Source organism: Urocitellus parryii, chromosome 11 (assembly GCF_045843805.1).
Source record: "Urocitellus parryii isolate mUroPar1 chromosome 11, mUroPar1.hap1, whole genome shotgun sequence".
NCBI classification, from domain to species: domain Eukaryota; kingdom Metazoa; phylum Chordata; class Mammalia; order Rodentia; family Sciuridae; genus Urocitellus; species Urocitellus parryii.
The window spans coordinates 108,803,155-108,822,791 of NC_135541.1; the positions used below are offsets into that span (position 1 = coordinate 108,803,155).

Sequence of the window (19,637 nt, forward strand, 5' to 3'; positions counted from 1 at the left end):
ATAGGATGAAGCCTTTTTGCCTCCCTGACAGATTAGGCTGGCCAGGCACCATCTACTCCTAATGGGGTTGTGCAGGATTTCTCTTGCACATATGCAGTTCTTTGAAGCAAAATTCAATGCTTTCATCTTGACTACAAAGTGGTTCCAACAACTCCAGATGAGGGAAAAGATAAGATACAAATTGGGCCCACGCTACCCATATTTTTCAAGTCTCGTTAAGAAAGTAAAAAAATGTTTGGGTTGTATTTTGATCCACGGGTGGCATTTTCAAATGTGCAAAAAAAAAACAAAAAGTCTTGGAAGAGATTCCTTGTTACTACAAAGTGGTCCTTTCCTCTTGCCATGGGTTGTATATAAGAGAAATTCGTCCACAACCTTATGGAATCCAAAAGGGATAAACCAAAGTGGTTTAAAAATAGTACAGTACAAAGAATCAGAACCCCCCGCTCCCCGAGTAACTCTATCTGGGAATACTAGATAAATCGGTGAGTAGATGTGGCACCTGGAGCTACTCACTACATTACCAAAACCGAAAACTAGAAACCTATAATGGCAGGATCACGACATTTGGGTGCAAATAGCTAACCAACCAAGACCACCGCCTGGGGCAGTCCGGCTCGGTGACTGACCCGGAGCTCTGAACACGTTCCAAGGATGACAGCTTTCTGCTCCGGCACCCCCATGTTTGGGTGCTGTCGACTGTCCAATCACAGAGCAAGAGGCAGGAAGGGCGGGCCTCAGCCCCTCTGTGGCCGATGTCCCCTGCGGATCCCCCTTAGTCTATGGCTCCTGGGTGGATGCTCAGCACAGGGGGCTCCAGGCAGGTGGGGGAGTAGTTGAGGTGTGGCTCTTTGATCCACAACAGAGGCACCCCGTTCTTCCCCTCCGAGTTCTTGCTGGAGTTCCGGCTTTTGAAGCGTACCAGCAGGATGGTGATGACCAGGATGCCAAAGATGGGGAAAGGGTAGAAGAAGACGAAGTAGAAGAGCGCGTCGTTGGAGCAGATGAGTGACTGGAGGGTGGAACCTGAAAAGGACACGAGAGGGAGATGGACAGTGAGCACTGAGAGCCCAGAGTGTCCACCCTTGGCTCCCGAGGACCTTACCCAACCCAGCATAAGCTACCGGGCAGCTCCCACCCCCGCCTGCCTTTCCCCGGCTACCCCATGGGTCTGCTCCCAAAGGAGAGAGCCCTTGTATCCTTTTCCTCATAACCACGCCTCTTCCAATCCACAGCTGCAATTTCAGATAACGCAGGGCTTCCACTTTCCATTGAGATCCATTACCTCGGCTTGGAAGGCCGTATAATAAAATGGAGCTTATCGATTGCAAACAACGGCGTCTAGGTCGGTAAAGAAGCTGACTCCTGGGGGGTTCTATTTTAAATGTCCCCCTTGCACTCAGTCCTGCTAAACTTCCTTCTTAGGGAATTTAACAGGATCCTTTCCGGCCCGCTTCTGAGAAGAGTTGTACCAGAGAGGATGCCTGCTTGATTAACGTCAACAATTAAAATGCCATTATGGACCGTTCACAATGCCCAGTGTGTCTGGCTGCACAGACGCAGTTACAGCTGGACGTGGAACAGCGAGAGCCCAGGCACACCCGCGCCCCAGAGGAGGGATTGCATTGGACCTCGGAGGGGGGTGGCCTCAGAAAAATCTACGTCTTTCTCTGTAAAAGCAGGGTACCGGATCCTTTGCTCTAGGAAGCCTCATAACCATAGATGTCCACAAAGGGAAGATGACAAGTAGCCTAAACATCTTCTCTTTTCGTCTGGACACTGGGTGATTCGGTGGACCATTCGGCAGGCGAAGCCCGATTTAGGTCTTTTTCGGTTTCTCCTTCCATTGCACAGCTGCTGCTCATCAGGATGATTAAGAAACATTAACAAATATTTACACTTATTGGATTTCCAAAGTATATGAAACTGCTGATCGTCAACCACTTTTGACCTACAAAAAAAACCCTCAATTTCATAGGGTTCTATTTGATGCAGCGCTTACAGGAGGTGACTGAGGCAAAGAAAGAGCTGACAAAACTCAAAACCTCAAATCAAGATTATGGGGTAAAATGTTTTGATTGAAAAGAAGTTGAAAATCCGAGCCAATTTTTTTATTTCTGCAGGATAGGCTGATTCTACAATAGCAAACACTATTTTCAGTCTGATACGTTCCACGTTTTGACAGAAGGCCAATCAAAAGGGTGCCTTGTTAGAACAAATAACTCAGGCCCTCAAGAACTTTCTGAAATCTTTGTTGAGGGTGAAAGTCCCTCTGCATGAGGAAAATTTCGTTCTGGAACATTCTGCAGCAACAGGCTGCAGCTTTGCTTCTCCTGACTCTCCTGTAACATTCCTGCCTTAGGAGGCTTTCCTTTCCTACTAACCACGCAAAAATCCACCTAAACCTCCAAGTCATCCTCTGAAATAAAAGTGACCCAGAAAAAGTATGATTGACAGTGAGGAAGTCAGGCTTCCTTCTTTCCCTTTCTCTTAATGAGTCTGAAACACTTGCTGTTTCACTCAAGAGAGACTGGGTTCAGTATTCCAGAGTGAAACAAAGTAAATATCTTAGCAATATACATGCACAATGAAATCTTCCTAGAATAGACTCTGGTGGAGCATTAAGTTTATTATAAAGATGAGATGGCATATTATCACTTTAATTCTGATCCCCCCACTGTTTTTTTTTTTTGCACGGGCAATTGAGGGTCAACTGCAGGGACAATGACATGACAATTACGTGTCCAATCCTGCCATATCTCCAACCCTGATACCCACCCACGACAGGTAGGAAAGCTGCTTATTAACCCATAATCAAGCTCTGTATGCATCTCCAGGACAGTTGGAACCAACAGCCCCCATCCTTCCTCAGTAAACTCACTGGTGTCGAGCACGCGAATGCCAATGGGGGCGGACTCCTCCTCCGTCAGCCGGTACCACTCCTTCTGAGGGCTGGGCAGCCACTCCTCCACGTGACAGGAGTAGTTGCCCGTGTCGTGGGGGCTGGCCTGCAGCACCGTGAGCCGGTAAAGCAGGGGCGAGAGCCTCTGGAAGCGAAGCCGGCCCTCCCAAGGGCTGCCCTCTGGGCCAAAGACAGCATCGGGGCCCACCCGCAGCAGCACAGTGCGTTCTGTGGGTTCGTCCTCCTCTTCCCCTTCCTCCTCCTCTTCCTCCTCCTCCTCTGTTTTCTCTTCTAGTTCTTCCAGACCAGGGCTGCCCCTTTTCCCTTCAGCTTTAGTCCTCAGGGAATACCAGGCCACAGCAAAGCGGGAGTCCTGGCTCGAGCGAGACACGATGCTACAGTCCAGCTGAAAAGCCGCCTTCTCGGACACCGTGGCGTTGGGGACCACTGTGTCCACCTGCAGGGCGGCATCTGTGGAGGGACAGGGGACAAAGAAGGAAGAAGAGGCTGATTTATTTGCTGGAAACAAATTGAATGTCCACTGCTAACCACATTATACTGTGGAAATACCCACCCGGAGTACTGTGCACCCATTAGAAGGACAGATTGGCAGAGCTATGTACAGAGATGTGGAAAGAGAGTCGAGGGAAACGGCTGGAGTACAGGATTCTGTGTACTCTATACATCACCATATGCAGAAAAATATCCCCTTCTGACATACACCTCTGTTTATATTTGCAGAATTAAGAAGCTGGTCAGTGGCTGTCTGTGGGAATCCAGAGAGGAAGGGCCACTTATTTTCACTGCAACCCCTTGTAGTGATTGAACAATGTCCCCTCAGAATCCATGTCCACTTAGAATCTCGGCATGTGACCTTACTTGAAAAGAGAGTCTTTGCAGATGTAATTAGCCAGGTAAGGGCATGCTGGACTAGGGGACTGGTCTTATGGACTCAACGGTGATCCCCTTCCCTGCCAGATTCATCTGTTGAAGTTCTAACCCTCAACGTGACTATCTGGAGATAGGGCTTTGGGGAGATAATCACGGTTAAAAGAGGCCATAAGGGTAGCGCTCTAATGAGATGGGTGGCCTTATCACAGAAAGAGATCTTGCAGTAAGAGAAAGAGATCTCTTTCCAGGTTATCGTCATGGGGGGCCCCATGAGCACACAGCAAGAGGGCAGCCATCTATCATCTGCCAGCCAGGAAGGGGAGCCCTCACCAGAACACGAGCAGGCTGCACCTCAACCTCAGACTCCAGCCTCCAGAGCCGCGAGACACACGTTTCTGTGGTCTAAGCCACCCAGTCTATGGTACTGTGTTATGACAATGTAGCAGAGCAAGACCCCCAACTGGTGTCCTAGTCAGAACAGGAGAGGACACAGAGACGAAGGCTGAATGACCATGGAGGAACAGACTGGAGGGACACACATCCACGCTATGACCCAGGAATGCCCGGGGCCACCAGAAGCCAGAAGGGGCAAGGACATCTTCTCTCCTAGAAACCAGGGAGCGTGGCGATGAGGACGACCCTGCCTCTACAACTGTGAGAGAATAGATTTCTTTTGTTTTATGCAAAAGAAACTCTAGGAGACTAATATATCCACTTAGAAACTCTTGAATTTAAACTGTGCATGGAGCTTACTGATAAAGCCACAGTGACCCCAAGGAGATAAACATCCTGCCCAAGGACTGAAGCCCAACACCAGACCTCCGGCCTGCAAAGGCCCCTCCTCCTGGGCACCGGCTCACAGAGGAAGGACGTGCATGGGGAATGCCCTCCCAGGTCAGGGGGAGACACAGAATCACCACGGAGGTGCCCAGGCTGGTGAACCGTGCCTGGGACACCACTGGTCAGTCTCTCATCTGGGAGTTTTGTCGACTTTTTCCTTTTTCCTTTGACTAGCTGCGGTAGGTTCTGATTCATTTCCCAGCTTCTAAAAGGCCTCCCTTTGGCTCGGTGTATGAAACGTTCATGAAAAAAGCTGACGTCACGTCGGCAGACGTCGACACACCACATCAGGTTGTACTTGGATAGAGACCAAAAGGAGTGCTTCCCAGAGACTGTCCTGGGCTGTGGGTGAATCGGCTCAATGTCACTTGCAGGTGAACACGAAGCTGGGCTGCTGACTGCTTCGGTGGGGCTCTGCCAGGCCCCTCCACATCTTCCGGGCCCACCTGGGATCTCAGTGTGCACCGTGAGCCCACAAAGGTTTCGTGAACGGCTACAGGTGGTGGGCACCGCGCATCAGCCCCGATCTTAGGAGGAGAATGTGGTCGAGAACAGACACCGTCAGGATGGAGAACATCAGTCCACTGGTGACTCCACTCACACGACTCAGCAGCTTCTTTTCAGAGAGGACGGCAAAAATGTCATCTCGGAGCCATTAGAAAGCTACCCCCGCCCCCAGACCAAGGGTGCCCTGGAGCTTCTTAACCTCTGGCATCCGACACGGCATTCCAAAGCTCCGGGCAACTGTGTGGTGTCAAAGGAGTGGTGACGTGTGATAGAGCCCAGAACGGTCAGGTGGCCAGGTGGAGAGAGACCATCAGGCATTTCGTTTCCTGGGGTCCTCTTCCCCACTGACCCTCCCTCTGCTCCCTTCTCTTCTGCGTGATCCTTTGGAATACCTTGCGTGCGTTCGTGACTCCACACAAGTTTCTGGAATGAAGTTAACTTTGACCTTTCCACAACCCACCCCCCCCCGCCCCTTAACATGCTTCTTTACCAGTTTGGATCCCTGTGTCTGTCCCTTCTAAATCAGGCCAACCCTTCCCCCCTCATGCTGACTTCCACACGTTCCCCAGGATAAGACCCAAGAGAGCGATTCATCTCAGCCCGTCCCCTCCATCTCAAGCCCACTGCTCCCTGGCTGTCACCTGGACCTCCACCTCTGGCCTGTGTGTGTGATGAACGTGGTTTTTCCCTCCTCCCTGGTTCTGCACGTCAAGCACAGCATCTGACCTTCTCAACAACCACCTCGCTGAGGGCAGGAGCCATCAGAGATCCATCAGAGATCATAGACCACCTCATAGATCCCATGCATGGAGGATGGCAGGCTCTAGTCCCCCCCAAAACCACTGTGAGCACAGCTCTCAGAGAGCTATTTATTTTGAGCCTTCCAGATGCTCAACATACAGCTCAAAACAAGCCTTTGGAGAACATCCTCATGATGAACGCTGCACAGCAGCAAAACCCGTGGCTAGGAAATGCTTTCTAGGACACGCTCACCCAAGAACGTTGAGAGGGTAGGAAAAAACACTTCTTAAGGACAGTGAGATCTTGATGTCCTTCAGAGCCAGAGTCAGTGAGGATAGGAAGACACAAGACCAAAACCCACCAACCAACTCCCCCCAAAACCAAAAATACACCAAATTATTAACAGGAGGTATTCCAGGTAGTGAGGTGACAAGTGACTTTTCTACATCGTTCTGTTTTCAGTGTGTTTTGCAATTAGCATGACTTACACAATCAGGGACAGCCAGGGGGAAGGAGGCCATTTGCAGGGTCACAGGGTCACAGGTCACGGGGTCATCAGGGCTGTGCTGGTAGCACACAATGCGGTGGAGGAAAGCAGGTGGGCACCTCTTCTGCTCTTCCTGGCTGGGCTGCAATTCCTTTCTGCCAGGTCAGTAAAATCTACAGGGCAGGGTTGGGGGAGGACTGAATGCTTCCTGATTGTGGCAGGGTGCAGCTCCTACTCCAGGAATGCCTGTCTCCTCCTGTCCACGCAGGGGCGTGAGGATGGCGATCTGTAAAATGGGTGGGAGCTGGGGGAGAAGGGCGTTCTGCTGCCACATTCTACAGTCTTCCCGTCAGGAGAGACTAGTCTCTAGATGAGGACAAATGCAGAAAACTACGTAGAAAAAAAACAAAACAACTCCAAGGAAATGGAACTCAAGTAGAGGCGACTTCCCCTCCAACTTCGGGAAGACACAGGCAAGTGAGAAAATGTCCCTGTCCTGTAACAAGGGCACTTCGCCTCCCTGAAGCATGTTCTATGATGAATGGGCACAGCGGACTCGGGAGGCTCCTATGTGCCACCAAGGGAAGGAGCAGCTCCGTCGAACAGGAAAACCTGACCAAGACTTCCAACGGGGCCAAACCACAAATGTGAACAGCAGAGTGCCCAGAGGATACAAGCTGCTCACACTGACGGAGGTGAGTTCACTTCTGCTCCATTTCCTCCTGGGAACCGCTGACTTTTTGCCCTGATGTGGATGAATGACGGTGCAATGTTGAAAAATACACAGGGAATCTGCACAACTCAGCTTTGATTGTGTGCTTAAGTGTGTGACAATTATCACACCCAGTAATTATAAGTATTTAGGTGTTTCAGAAACAGCAACAGACAGGAGAAGCCAAAGGTCACACGGACTAGTCATTAGAACCAACAGAATTATTAGGATGCGAGAGTGGAGGCTGCAGGTGGTTAGAGATTTCTATTTAAAGAATCGATTCCTTTCCACTGAAAATCGACCAGCTTAACTTTTTGAACCACCCGGTTGTCGTTTCAAAATTCTTTCGTGATCTCAACCACTTGTCCAGATCTGAATGCACGTTTTTTTTTATTCCATACCCTGCAATAAGGAATTGCCATCTCATTCTCATTAAGAAATCAAATCACCTTAGGCCAAATGCCGATGTGCAATTCTCCACTCACAAGGAAAAAGAACCCTGAGACAATCTTGAAAACAGACGTATAATGTAAACGTGCCTATACTTAACTGAATGTAATTTGATAATAATCTTATTCATCGTATGAAATATCGTACCTAAAGGGGACACTTCAAAGGGACATCACCCTCACCTGGTCTCATGACCGTAACTGCAGTCTGTCCGGCAGTGTCCTCGGCCCTCTTGTACCACAGGCCGCTGGGGCTGGGCAGCCACTCCTCCACGCGGCAGCTGTAGGTCCCGCTGTCCTGCACCGCCACGTTCTGGATGAAGAGTCGGTACACGCCAGGGGAGGGGCTCTCCAGGTGCAGCCGCCCCTGCAGGTTGTTTTTGGCTGCCTGCTCTCCGTAGTGGAAGGTGGCCTCTCGGCTCAGGCGGGCCACGGTCTCCCGCTCCGGGTGATTGGGCTTCCACACAAACCACTCCACCACCAGCTGCGAGGCCACGCTGGTGCGGTTCAGGACGACGCACTCCAGCTGCACCTGCCTGGTCTCCAGAACTGACAGATTCCCGTGGGCTTGGCTGAGCCTCAGGCGGCTGTCTGGATCAGAGAGGAAAGAGATGTCACCACACAGGCACCCTCTCCCAGGAGAGGTGAACGGGTGCCCTCCAAGTACAGGACAGCAGCTCAGGCTCGCTGGGCAGACACCGTTCTCTAAACACTGAGCTTCTGGATCATGTGAACAGAGGACCTGAGTTTCCAGTCCCCCAGTGTTCTAGAAGCAACTGCCCCCAGTACATCACCCTCGAGGGTTCAGAGGCTTGCGGGAGGGCAACACAAGGTGCAGGAGACGACACATCCACAGGACGACAGATCACAAGGGGTGCGGCTGCCTGATGGGGTAGCCGGGAAGGGGAAGGCAAGGGCACGGGGAGAACCCCTCTTGCACAAGAGTCAACCTCGGAAACTGACCAGATGATGGCTGGACAAGGCTGGGTGTCAATCATAAAAGACTGCAGAGGACCCCCAGTATAATAAGCTCACGTGCTCCCTCATCATCGCCTCCCTCTCAAGGTGGGAAGAGAACGGATCTGACATCAGTAAAGAAAAGATTGATCGTGATGGGACCCGACGGTTTGAAAGCTCACTAACGAGAGGCTCCTCCAGTGAAAGAGTGTCATTAACAGTGGCACACACTGATAGCAGGCCTGTAATTTCATAAAGGGCCCTAATGAGCCTCCCTGGACCAGAGGCATCTAAAAGCTACAGCACTGTAAACACACAGAGGCACCTGGGGAGCATCCCCCGGGTGACAGGAGGGGACGGGAAGGGGGCCTCACCCTGGGACTCGGTACGTCACACTTCAGTATGACCTGCCTGAATGTTTTACAGTGCTCAGGATCGCTGTTTTAATTTAAAAGTTTAAAAAACCGAACATACACTTGAAATAGCCAGCTTCCCAAAACATACACGTAAGAAGAAGCCACCTCTGGTTATCTTTTGGGTTGCAAGGTTATTATTTTTTTCATGGTGGGATTTTGTTTGTTTACTTTGTATTTCCCAAAAGCTCTGTAAGTATATACTTTCTAAAGAGGAAAAAAAAAAAAAGAAATAGAAATGAACCCCAAATCTCAATTGATATAAGGGGGGAAGCTGCTTCAGTGTGTGTCCTGTGAGTTTTCTGCTTACAGATTTGAAACTCCCTGTGACAGAGCTGTCACTAAACGTGTGGACAGGGATCCATGCTGTCCTTTGGCACTGCCCTGCTTAGCTTGACGGCAGCCTCAGCTGGGGGTATTCCCTTGACAAATTTAGGAGGCACTGAGGGTCTCTTGGTTTCAGAATAAATGAGGAAAGGGAAAGGACATGGTGGCTGGAGTGGAAGGGCAGGGGACAGGGGTGACATTCTCCCAGCTGAGAAAGTACAGAGAAAGGGACCCAGAGCGCATTGGCGGCCCAAGGACCGTCTGCGGTTGGGATGCAGGTCACTGGAGCCGCCGCAGAGCAGGGCTTCCTGGTAGCGCATCAGCACAAGGCTAGCAGAGGATGCACCACGGCCACCACTGTACTCAGCACTGGCTGAGCCACATGGGGACCAGGGCATCTGGGCCCCCTGGCTTCCACTCCACAATATGCACCGAGGTCTCCTGGGAGTCAAGCCAGGTGAAGAAAACCAAGTCCCTGGGCTCATTCAGGGAGCTCCAACAAATATATATGTGTGTATGTGGATATGTAAATAATGAATAAGTAATACATAGTAGCTGGAATGAGTGAACATGAGCACAAACATGAGTAAGTGCTTCATAATTACTTACCTGAGAATAAGCAAGCGAGTGGAATGCCAGGTGCTGAAATGTACTATAAAGGGAATGGGAAAGACTTCTAGGGTGCTCTTTAACTTAAAATAAGCCAGCAACACCTTGCAGAGGAAGGGTGGAACAAAGCTCTGTGGTGTTCAAGGATTAAATCAACCATTTGTTCCTGACTGAACCAGTATTCACGAAGGATGCCATGCTGGTGGCTAAAGATATAACAAGAACCCTTCCTTCATATGTATATTCTAGTACAGAAGAAATGCGGGTGATTATTATACCATGTGTTAAGGCACTCTTAGCAATACAGGAGAAATCAGAGTAGACTTCATGGAGGAGGTGCTGAGGAACGGCCTCAGCAAAGGCCCTGCAGAGAGTTGAAGGGGCTCCTTAACCAAGAGAAGGGAGACGGCAAGGTGCAGCCTTCCTGCAGAAGGAGACGACCCTGGCTTACCTTGGGTTGTTCCAGGGACAGATCGAGGCTGCCCCAAAGTGGAGCCCAGGCTTGCCAAGGCAGGCAGCCCCCTCTCCTGGGTGCGTGGCAGGGGGCAGGCTAAGGGCCTGGGGCTGAGAGGGGAAGGAGGGCTGAGACGGCAAGGTCCTGCCTGGGCTGAGATGGGAGGTCAGGAAGAAGGGGAGGGAGCCCAGGGAACGCTTCAAGGCAGGAAGTGGGCGGGTGGAGCCATTGCTAGCCCAAGGCAAATGCAGTCTGCCCTAGAAACTGCAGCCTTATTCTATGGACCGGACTCAGCCACCCCTCAGCACTCCCGGTGAAGATGGCACCTGCAGGAGAAGAGCTGAGGATTCAGGACCCACTGAGCAGAGCAGAAGGACCTCTGGGCACCAGCATGATGGTCTGTGTAGCAGTGCCCACTCTGGACCACTTTTCTCCCCAGGGCCCCGTAGAGCCCTGGCTGGCCCCGGGCAGCCTGTGCTGGAAACCCACTGGCCCAGGAAGGTCACACCGTCCGCCCTCACCTGGCTGCTTCACGGTGACTTCTGTGCGTCCCGACACCTCCTCGGCCAGCTTGTACCAGGCGTAGTTGGGGCTCAGCAGCCACTCCTCGACGTGGCAATAGTAGCTGCCGCTGTCGCTGACCTCCGCTCTCTGGACAGTGAGGCTGAACAGGCCCCCAGACACATGCCTCTCGAACTGCAGCCGGGCTCGCAGGCCCTCCTCCTCGGCATAGGTGCCGTACTCGAAGGCGGAGCTGTGGGTGGTCTTGAGGATGAGCTTGCCGTCGGCGTCCGAGGGCTTGTGGACGTACCAGAGCACGGCGAAGTGCGAGTTCTGGCTGGTCTGAGACTTGACGGAGCAGTTCAGCTGAATGGGCCTGTTCTCCACCAGGGTGAGGGTTCTCTTGGATTTGCTCACCTGCAGCTTTGTCACTGTGAAGGAGAGGGAGCAGTTCAGGAAAATCGCCACACCCCCCTCCTGGAAACATGGCCCACTCTAACCCTCAGGCTCAGGGCCTGCCTCTGTCCAGCACTGCTCCTAGCAGACACAAACAGGCTCCCTCCAAGACGTGGCTCAGTATGAGGACACCCCTCCATCCACTTCTCCTTGCCACACCCCTGAACTAGACATCCACCACCTCCCCCGGTCCCCGCTGTCTCCCCTGCCCTCCAGGACCCTGTAGCTAAAACACAAACCTGACCCCATCCGGCCTCTCGTGATGAAGTTTAACGGCTCCCAGTTGCCTAGGGGTTCTAAAGAAAACCATTCCTTTTCCCAGCGCAGAGCCTCTTTGAGACCTGGCCTCTGTCCAGCTGTCCTGACTCATGTCCACAACTTAGCCCCAAACACCCTCCATGGTCCCGTGCAGTTTCCCCCTGAGCTCTGGCCTCTGTCCTCTCTGCCTAGCTCCTCCGCCACCTCCCCACCCTGACCCTTCTCCACTCATCTTCTGGCCCTCCTTCCTCCTTCCTGTCCCTCCACCTGGTCAGGTGCCCTTGCTCAGCCCTCTATAAAGACCCCAGGCTGTTTTTCCTTTCGTCTTTCTTTGATCCTAGACTGTGGGCACCTGAGGGGACCGACCAAGTCTTTTTTCACTCAACCAGCCGATGTTCCTGAGCACCCACCGTTTCCCACAGGCCAAGTCCTGGGGACGCCCTGAAGGACAAGACAGAGTCCCAGCCCCATAGAGTTCTGCTAGTGGATGTCCTCATGGCCACAGCCCAGGGCCTAGCACAGTGCCCAGCCTTCAGAGAGCGCTCAGAGTGTTGGCCCACTCAGGTGGGCGAGAGAACAAGGCAGCACACGATGCCAATGTGCTGCAGGGACCTCCGTGGGGCGGGGGGAGGGGAGAAGGCTGGGAAGATGACGGCAGCAAGGGAGAGCGGAGCCGACTCCGGTGTCCCCTTCCCCTGTTCCAAAAACAGCAGGAAGGCCAGACTCCAGAGTGCCACCCCAGCTGCTAATGATCAACCATGTTCACCTTTTCGGTGGCACGAAGCCAACGTCTAACCAAATATATCTTATGAAAGTAATGTGAGCTCTCACCCACTCCATCGTGATTACACTTGGCTCTGATTCCTCCTACCCACCTTCCTCCTCCCTACTGAGAAGAAACAATCCCAAGTTTGTCTTAGGGAACCGGGAGTAAGAGCCGCCTTCTACCCCACTCCTCTCTTTACACTTCTTTACGCTTTGAGTTTTGGCCACTTGCCAGCTGAGAGAAAAACCCGGGGCAAGGTACAGACCCCACACAGGGAAAGTAGAGAGGGCTTCCTCCAACTGGGCTGCTTAGCCGGGAGGGAAGGAGCAGGGCAGATCTGCCCTGGCCCGTCTCCAGTACTTTGCTGGGCAGGCTCTTGTTTCCTCAGGCCAGAGTCCGGCTGCAGGAGCAGCAAGCACAACCAGACACGGGACTGAGCGGGCGGGACCCTGGGGCCCTCTGCCAGCTCCAGTCAGCTCTAAGTATGCAAAGACAGTGGCAAGGATTGAGTGCCTTGTGTAAAGGAATCAAAGGCCTCAGATGGCCACTTGGTCCCCTGGAACCACACAGGAAAGGTCCTGAATGGGTGGAAAGTTTTAACAAGCCAAGGTGCGGCAGTACCCCAACCCCAGCACCATTACTACAACAGCATCTCTGAGGACACGCCTCCTGGTGCTACGTCAGACTTTCTCTTTATGCAAAGAGGTGGGATTCACACCCAGAACACAGCAACTTGAGAGAAATCCCTCGACCCATGGCCCCATTTCATCATTTTTGCTAACAAGTCCAGTCCTCGGCCTTCTCCCTTCTTCCTAAGTCCCCTAAGGGCGTGCTAGGAATTCGGGGAAGGGTTTACCACCAAGCTCCCCAGCCTTGGACACTGGACTCGCACTGGCTCACCAGTTGACTTTTCAGAGGGGATTCCCATAGTGCTTGATGCAACCGGCTCCCTTTTCTTTCCTTTCCAACCCAATTCACCGCACGCCAATGATACCTCTATCCGTGCAAATGACACCACCTGAATTATCTGGTTCTTGGCCAAAAAAAAAAAAGGTGGGTTCTTCAGGGTAGAGCAGAAAGAGCTTTAAAAATGTATTATTAATTGGGGCCAGATTATTTTTTGCAACTGTTACTAAGGAAACCTTCATTGCCATAGTAACTGCATATGTTACACTGGAATCCTACGACTAAACTTCAATTCGGTCACATGGCCTGAGATCGAGAATCCAAGGAAGAGACGTGTTTCAAAGCATTTCCATTTTTTTTTTCCCCTTCCCATGTCAAAATATTGTGAAGTGTTGAGAGGCTTGAAAAAGAGAGGCACTTTTGAAATTGGGCGCGTGCCTGACAGGTGGGCAAGGGGGCAGCTCTTAGCCTCCACTTCGGAATTTCCTCCCACTTCTCAAGGGCAGGGAGGATCTTTCCAGAGGCCCAGGGGAGACTGGAGGCTCCACAGCTAATTAGCAAACACTCCTGTGCCCTGTCACAGCACTGCCCTGGGCAGTGAGCGTCTGTGCCTCGCCTCCCTCCACGGTTTGGAGAGCCCAGCCCCCCGAAGGCCTGGAGGTGTTTCCTTCTGCAAAACAAGAGCAATAACAGCAGTCTGGCTCCTTAGGAGCACTGTACAGATTCAAAGCAATAAGTCCACAGAAAGAGTTGAGCATAAGTCCTGGTGTATAAAAACAGTGATTTTTTAGGTATGCTCATTCCCTTTGGTTTCTGTGCCTGGTGTCAAGTGCAAAGCTCCACCACTGGATGGAAACTGTCCAACCTCAGTGGCACCTGTGCCTCTGAAAGTGCTGCCACAGAGCAGCAGCATGAAATCAAGTAGGAGCTTGTCACAAAGGCAGACTCTTTTGCCCGCTAAGTCAGAATCTGCATTTTTAACAAGATGCCCCAGTGACTCAGACAGGTGTGAAAGCCTGAGAAACCCCGGACTTGGCTGTGTCCGTGTATGGCTTTCGCGAAGCAATAAATGCAGAGGTGAGAGATGCCCAGGACTGAAACTTAATTAATCCCCGATAGTGATTAAGTAGGAAGAAAAAAAAAGAACCCAACAAGAGGCAGGAAGAAGGGCCAGGGTAGCTTGCAGCCATGCCCCATCCACGAGAGAACACTCCAGCTCATTCCAGGAGTTGAACAGCTCCCATCATTGGCAGGAATGGCCCTTGCTTTCTGAAGCTGGACATTTCCTTCCCAGGCTTGGGATCAGAGCATGGAGACATGTGTGATGAGCCAGGATGGGTGGTATCAAGGGGACAGACAGGAGAGAGGAGAAACGGGCAGCAAGAAACAACAGCTGCCTTCTGGCCAGCTTCGCCACCCACTTCTGTTTTGTGAGTGCTCTCCCCACATGCAATTCACTCATTCCACCAAAATAAAGGATTCCCATAAACCCCACTCCGCTTCAGTTCCACGATGCCTTGCTCTGAAGGTAATTTTTTAAAGGTCTTCTCTTCTCTCGGTCTAAAGGGCAAGGACTACATGACTCAGTCATTGCTAAACAAATTAACAAACGGATGATTGAATGGAAATGGGATTCATCTTTTAAAGAAGGATTATGAATGTTGACTGTGATGGGAGGGACAGAGCCTTTCAAAAAGTTGTGACCTCAGCTACTTTGGTTCTGAGAAACGGATGAGCAGGTGTTCAACAAGTGGAGAAGGAAAGTGAAATGGCACCTGAGAAGAAGATTAACCCCTCTGTGCACTATTATCAGGGAAGGGCAAGTGCTCAGGCACGGTGAGTCGGTCAGAAGGGTGAGCTGCAGCCAGGCTGTCAGGGACCCAGAGCTGGCACTCGATCCTGACTACCTGTGGCTCCCAGGCCAAGATCCCTGCATCTGTGGCACAGATCAACACAGATTAGCGCGGATTATCTGGAACTTGTTAGAACCCACTGGGTCAGAAAGAAACTCAGGATGGGGCCCAGCAACCTGTGGTCCCCCAGTCTTAGCTACAGCCAGGGAGGTCTTCCTAAGTGGCAAGCGGGAACAGTCCCTCCCCAGCAAGGAGCCTGCCTCCACTCACCACCCACAGCCAGGCAGTTCTCAACAGGGTGGGCCAAGCCCCCAGACATCATGAAAATCTGGAGGCCTGTCTTTGGTTGTCAAATTGATCTGGAAATACTGGATGGTCAGAAGCCAATCACAGATGTTTGGGGAAAACTACACGATAAAGCTCTGCCTTGTGTCCTATATGACTTTCAAAGGACACGGGGGTGAAAAGTGTGTCCCTAAGCCTAGAACCTAACTTTGATTTTATCATAAGCACAATTTTTTTTTTGTTTTGTTTTTCACGGTTTCAATAAATGAGAGTTTTTTTTTTTTTTTTCCTGTTTCCTTCAGAATTGGTTGGGGATTCAGAAAGTCGGTCCCAGTGGGCAGTGCTGCCTGGGGAGCAGATCTGTGGTAGTGACTGTCGCTCTGCATTTCAGGGCGACATTCACAGAGCCTCTGCCAGCTGTAGCAGTGAGGGTTAGTGTGTCTCCTAGTGTCACTGTCCCTAAGCAGTTACATAGTGAAACACATTAAAAAAAAATTCTCCTTTATCCCACTATTAGGGTAATATAACAATTTCTAAAGGTTATGTGATTAGGAACTTTATATTGTCTATGAGTTTCATTCCAGGGCAGTAAAGAGAATATCACAAATTGTTGTTGAAAAGGAGGATATGATCTGCATAAGATCTAGAGTCCTAATCCCTCAGTTCAGTGTATTCTTATTTATTTAACATACTTTCATAGAGTCCCCTCTTACTTTGTGCTCAGCAGTATCCTCAGCATGTTACAAACAGAACGTATTTTCCAGTCCTATGAAATACATATTATCATCCTCTTACAAAGACATTTGCCCAAGGTCACACAGCCAGTTATGTGGCCGAACTGCAACTCCAGCCCAGGCCACCTGGTTCGCATTTGCTTTTAACTATTACACATGCAACCTCTAGGCTCCAGTGTTCCCTGCGCTGGCTCTGCCACCACACCCATGGGCCTTACTGCACTCCTTACTGTACTCCTGAAGGGCAGCAGCTCATGGGTCTTTGCAGCCTTGGCACCCAGCAGGGAAGCTGCACCGATGCTTGGCGAGGTAAGAGGCAGAGCTGAATAAAGGGAAAGTAGCAAGGACGGAGAGAGAGTTCATTAGGAGAAATCCAGACACACCCTTCCTTGCCTTACCTGTCTGCAGAGGGGACCAGTGATCTGGTTGACACCAGTAGCAAGCGGACCTGGTGTCAATATGATAACAAACTGTGAGGCACAGGGAGAGGGCCAGTCTCTCTCTATGCAGACGCCAGGCACAAGCCACAGGGAACGGAAGGAGAACCCCAGGCTTCCCTGAAAGAAAGCAGGGGCCACTCTGGGGAGGGACGGGGCAGCCAGTCCCTACTGCACTGTGATAATGAGAGCCAGTGTTCAAGTGGCCTGGACTCCTGGAAGTCAAAGAAAAGGCCCTCAGCTAACCTCCTCTGCCAGGTCAGCAATAAGAAACAGAAGGAAAAGGATTTGGCAACATCCAGAGGGTATTAAATATTCATCCCGACTACCCATCAGTAAAATCCCAGCAGAGTATACCCACCGACAAGTCGGCTTTCTACCACCGGAGGCTGTCCTCCTGGAAGCCTGTTTATTGCTTTGTCGATTTTAATGTGCAATGTTTAATAGCCAGGCCAAGGTACGGTCGTAAACATTTGGAAAAATGAGGGCTGACATTTCCCTTATTGCTTCTGTATTTAGCCATGTGTAATTGGAGGGTGTTTTTTGGAACGAAGGAAAATCAGAAGGAAGCAAGGTGATGCTTCACAATTAAAAGAGAAAAGAACTGATTGAGAATTAAGAATAGAGTATGCCAACCTGGCTAAAAGTCTTGCCTAAATGCCCCGTGGGGGTCACACTGTGCAGATCAAGGCAAGTAAGCCAGAGCTTAATCAGCAACAAAAAGAGAGAGGGAGGCCTTCGCTCCCTGAAGACTTCGCTGAGGATGTGTCCAGGGATCAGCAATGCCAAGGGGCAGGCGGTAAAAGAGCCACAGCAAGTCGACCCACCCCAGGTTCTGAAGAATCAAATACCGGCAAATACCGGCGATGTGGTCAGGATCAGCAGGTGGCCCTGGCAGGGACCAGCGGGGCACAGGCCACACAGAGGCTTGCCGGGGGCAATGACATCATAGCAGCAAAGCCAATGACAAATGGACCAACCTGAGTCACTCACCAGCCCCTGGGTTTCTACTGATTCTCTCAGAATAAAAGTATTCGACAGAGTATTCTTTTAAAGGTGGGGGGCAAAGGACAGGAGACATTTCTATAGAAGATGTCAGAGCAGGGCCAAGAATTCATGTTTTGGGGAGCAAGGTATGCAGGGGCGGTGGAGGGAAGGGAGGCTGGCACTGTTCGGGGGCTCCGATATGGCCAAGCCTTAGAGCCACCTTGTGGCAGAAGCTAGAAGAAACAAGGGAGCTTGCAGGGGCACAGATGAAACGTCTCTGCCATTAGCAACCTGTTTCCTGAGGAAGCTCTCTGAGTGCTGTGTGACCCCAACTTCTACAAAACAAATTTAAGGGGGGGGGGAATCAAGATGGTAAACCAGAGAGAGGAAATGGTAAATAGAAATACATGGTGCTAGGGTGTAGCTCAGTGGTGGAGGGCACGCCTAGCACTCACACAGCCCTGGGTTCCCTCCCCAGCATGTGTGCTCTCAGGCACGTGCACACACACACACACACACACACACACACACACATACACACACAGTACGTGGTGCCAAAGGATTCCTAAAATAATTAAATAAATATATGGTACTTTGTCTAGAAAGTCCATAAAACAATAAAATGAAGCACTTGGGATTCCAGACTGCCTGTCCAGATTGAAATCCTGGCTCTGCCCGTTATTATGAATCACTGGGTTATTTATTTAACCCCTATTGCACCGTCCTCTTCTGTAAAATGGGTAAGGCAGTATCCCCGGCGGCCGTGCACAGAGTAAGAAAGAATTAAGTAAGATGCTGCATGCAAAGCACTTGGGATGGTGATGGCCACACAAGAAATGGTGAAAGTCACCAGCTGCCGTTGGTGCCACTGCTGTTGTGACCGCTAGCCTCACCAGTGACAAGACTCTTCTGCACGAGCGACCCCTATAGGAGAGGGGAAGCGTCTTCTATAAAGAGTGCCACCAGCTGAATGCAGAAGACGTAACATGTGATTATAAGGCTTCAGGAGGGGTCCCACTCCTCCCACCCTGAGTGCTCTTAATAAGACACACCCACATTCAAACCCTAGCCTCCCCACCCACTGCTTATCTGACTTGGGCAAGTTAGAATCTCTCTGAGCCTCTGCTACTTCGTTTATCATACAGGATCTTCACGCTTGCTGTGAAGACTCAGTGAGATAATACACACCAAGCGTTCAGTACTGTCTCTGGCACACAGTCAGCCTTCACGTCCTTTTCCACTTTTATGTCCCCAAAACATAAAAACACCAGTCCCAACCAGCATATTTAGGAAAAAGAGGAGAAATGGACGTGAAGCTCTTTGGAAAATATTAAGTGCTAACTGTATAAATATTTGATAAGGAGAGACAGCAACACTTAAGAGCACGCACTCTCCCTGGTGCCTCAGCCACGCTGGGAGTCAAGAGGGGCCTCGAGCTCCTGCCTTTGCTCTTCCCAGCCTCCAGAGGGTCAGGAAAGTGAACTACACGGCGCACCTTTAGAAAAGCAGAGGGCTCGCAGCATTATGAGCCCAGGGATGCTCAAAAGTCCCCTGGGCCAACCACTGCAGGTCCCCACCGCACAGTGAAAACACGAACAGAAGCCACCCTGACAGATACAAGGCTCAGGGCACGTCCTGGGAGCAGAGGCTGGGCCTCTGCATCTCCAGCTACTTTTCTGTTAGGAGGCGATGGAACGGTTAGGATGGAAAATGCAAATGTGCACAAGTCAGAGGGACCCGGGCTCCCATCTCAGTTCAAGCCTCTCGGTTCTGCCATTTCAGGAGCTGGTGGCTCCATCAGGGCTCCGAGCCCCTGGGTTTCCTCTCTAGCAAAATGGGGACCCAGACATCCACACGATCAGCCTGTGGGATGAGTTTAAAAAGAAAGTGTAAGTATTTAGCACAGAGCCTGGCGCCCAGGTGGACCTTCATTCATTTCTGCCCCCTTTCTATTTTTAGCGCTACTGTGAATTAATCAGAATCCAAATAATGAGAGCCTTCCATGACCCAGCGCTATATTTATCCCTGAGGCACTCAGACTTAAGAGTCCCAGTCGCAACAGAAAGGAGCAAATATCAGGGGCTTAGAGAGGTCATGACAGGCAAGGTCTTGGGAGCCTCAGCTCTCCCTTCCACCGCTACAGGACGATGTGACAGCCACTGCTG

The 19,637-nt window shown here is 51.1% G+C and overlaps 1 protein-coding gene across 3 annotated transcripts in view; it reads right to left on the bottom strand.

Annotated features, from left to right (window-relative positions):
• Positions 1-775: 775 nt before the first annotated feature.
• The window catches only part of Igsf3 (immunoglobulin superfamily member 3), a 36,804-nt gene continuing 17,942 nt past the window's right edge, over positions 776-19,637 (bottom strand). For all 3 annotated transcript variants that reach the window (XM_026407289.2, XM_077791352.1, XM_077791351.1), the window contains 4 exons: positions 10,811-11,221; positions 7,713-8,120; positions 2,882-3,373; positions 776-1,026 (listed from right to left, as the gene is read on the bottom strand). In XM_026407289.2, coding sequence (XP_026263074.2) covers positions 776-1,026; positions 2,882-3,373; positions 7,713-8,120; positions 10,811-11,221 — 1,562 coding nt within the window. The remainder of the gene's footprint in view (positions 1,027-2,881; positions 3,374-7,712; positions 8,121-10,810; positions 11,222-19,637) is intronic.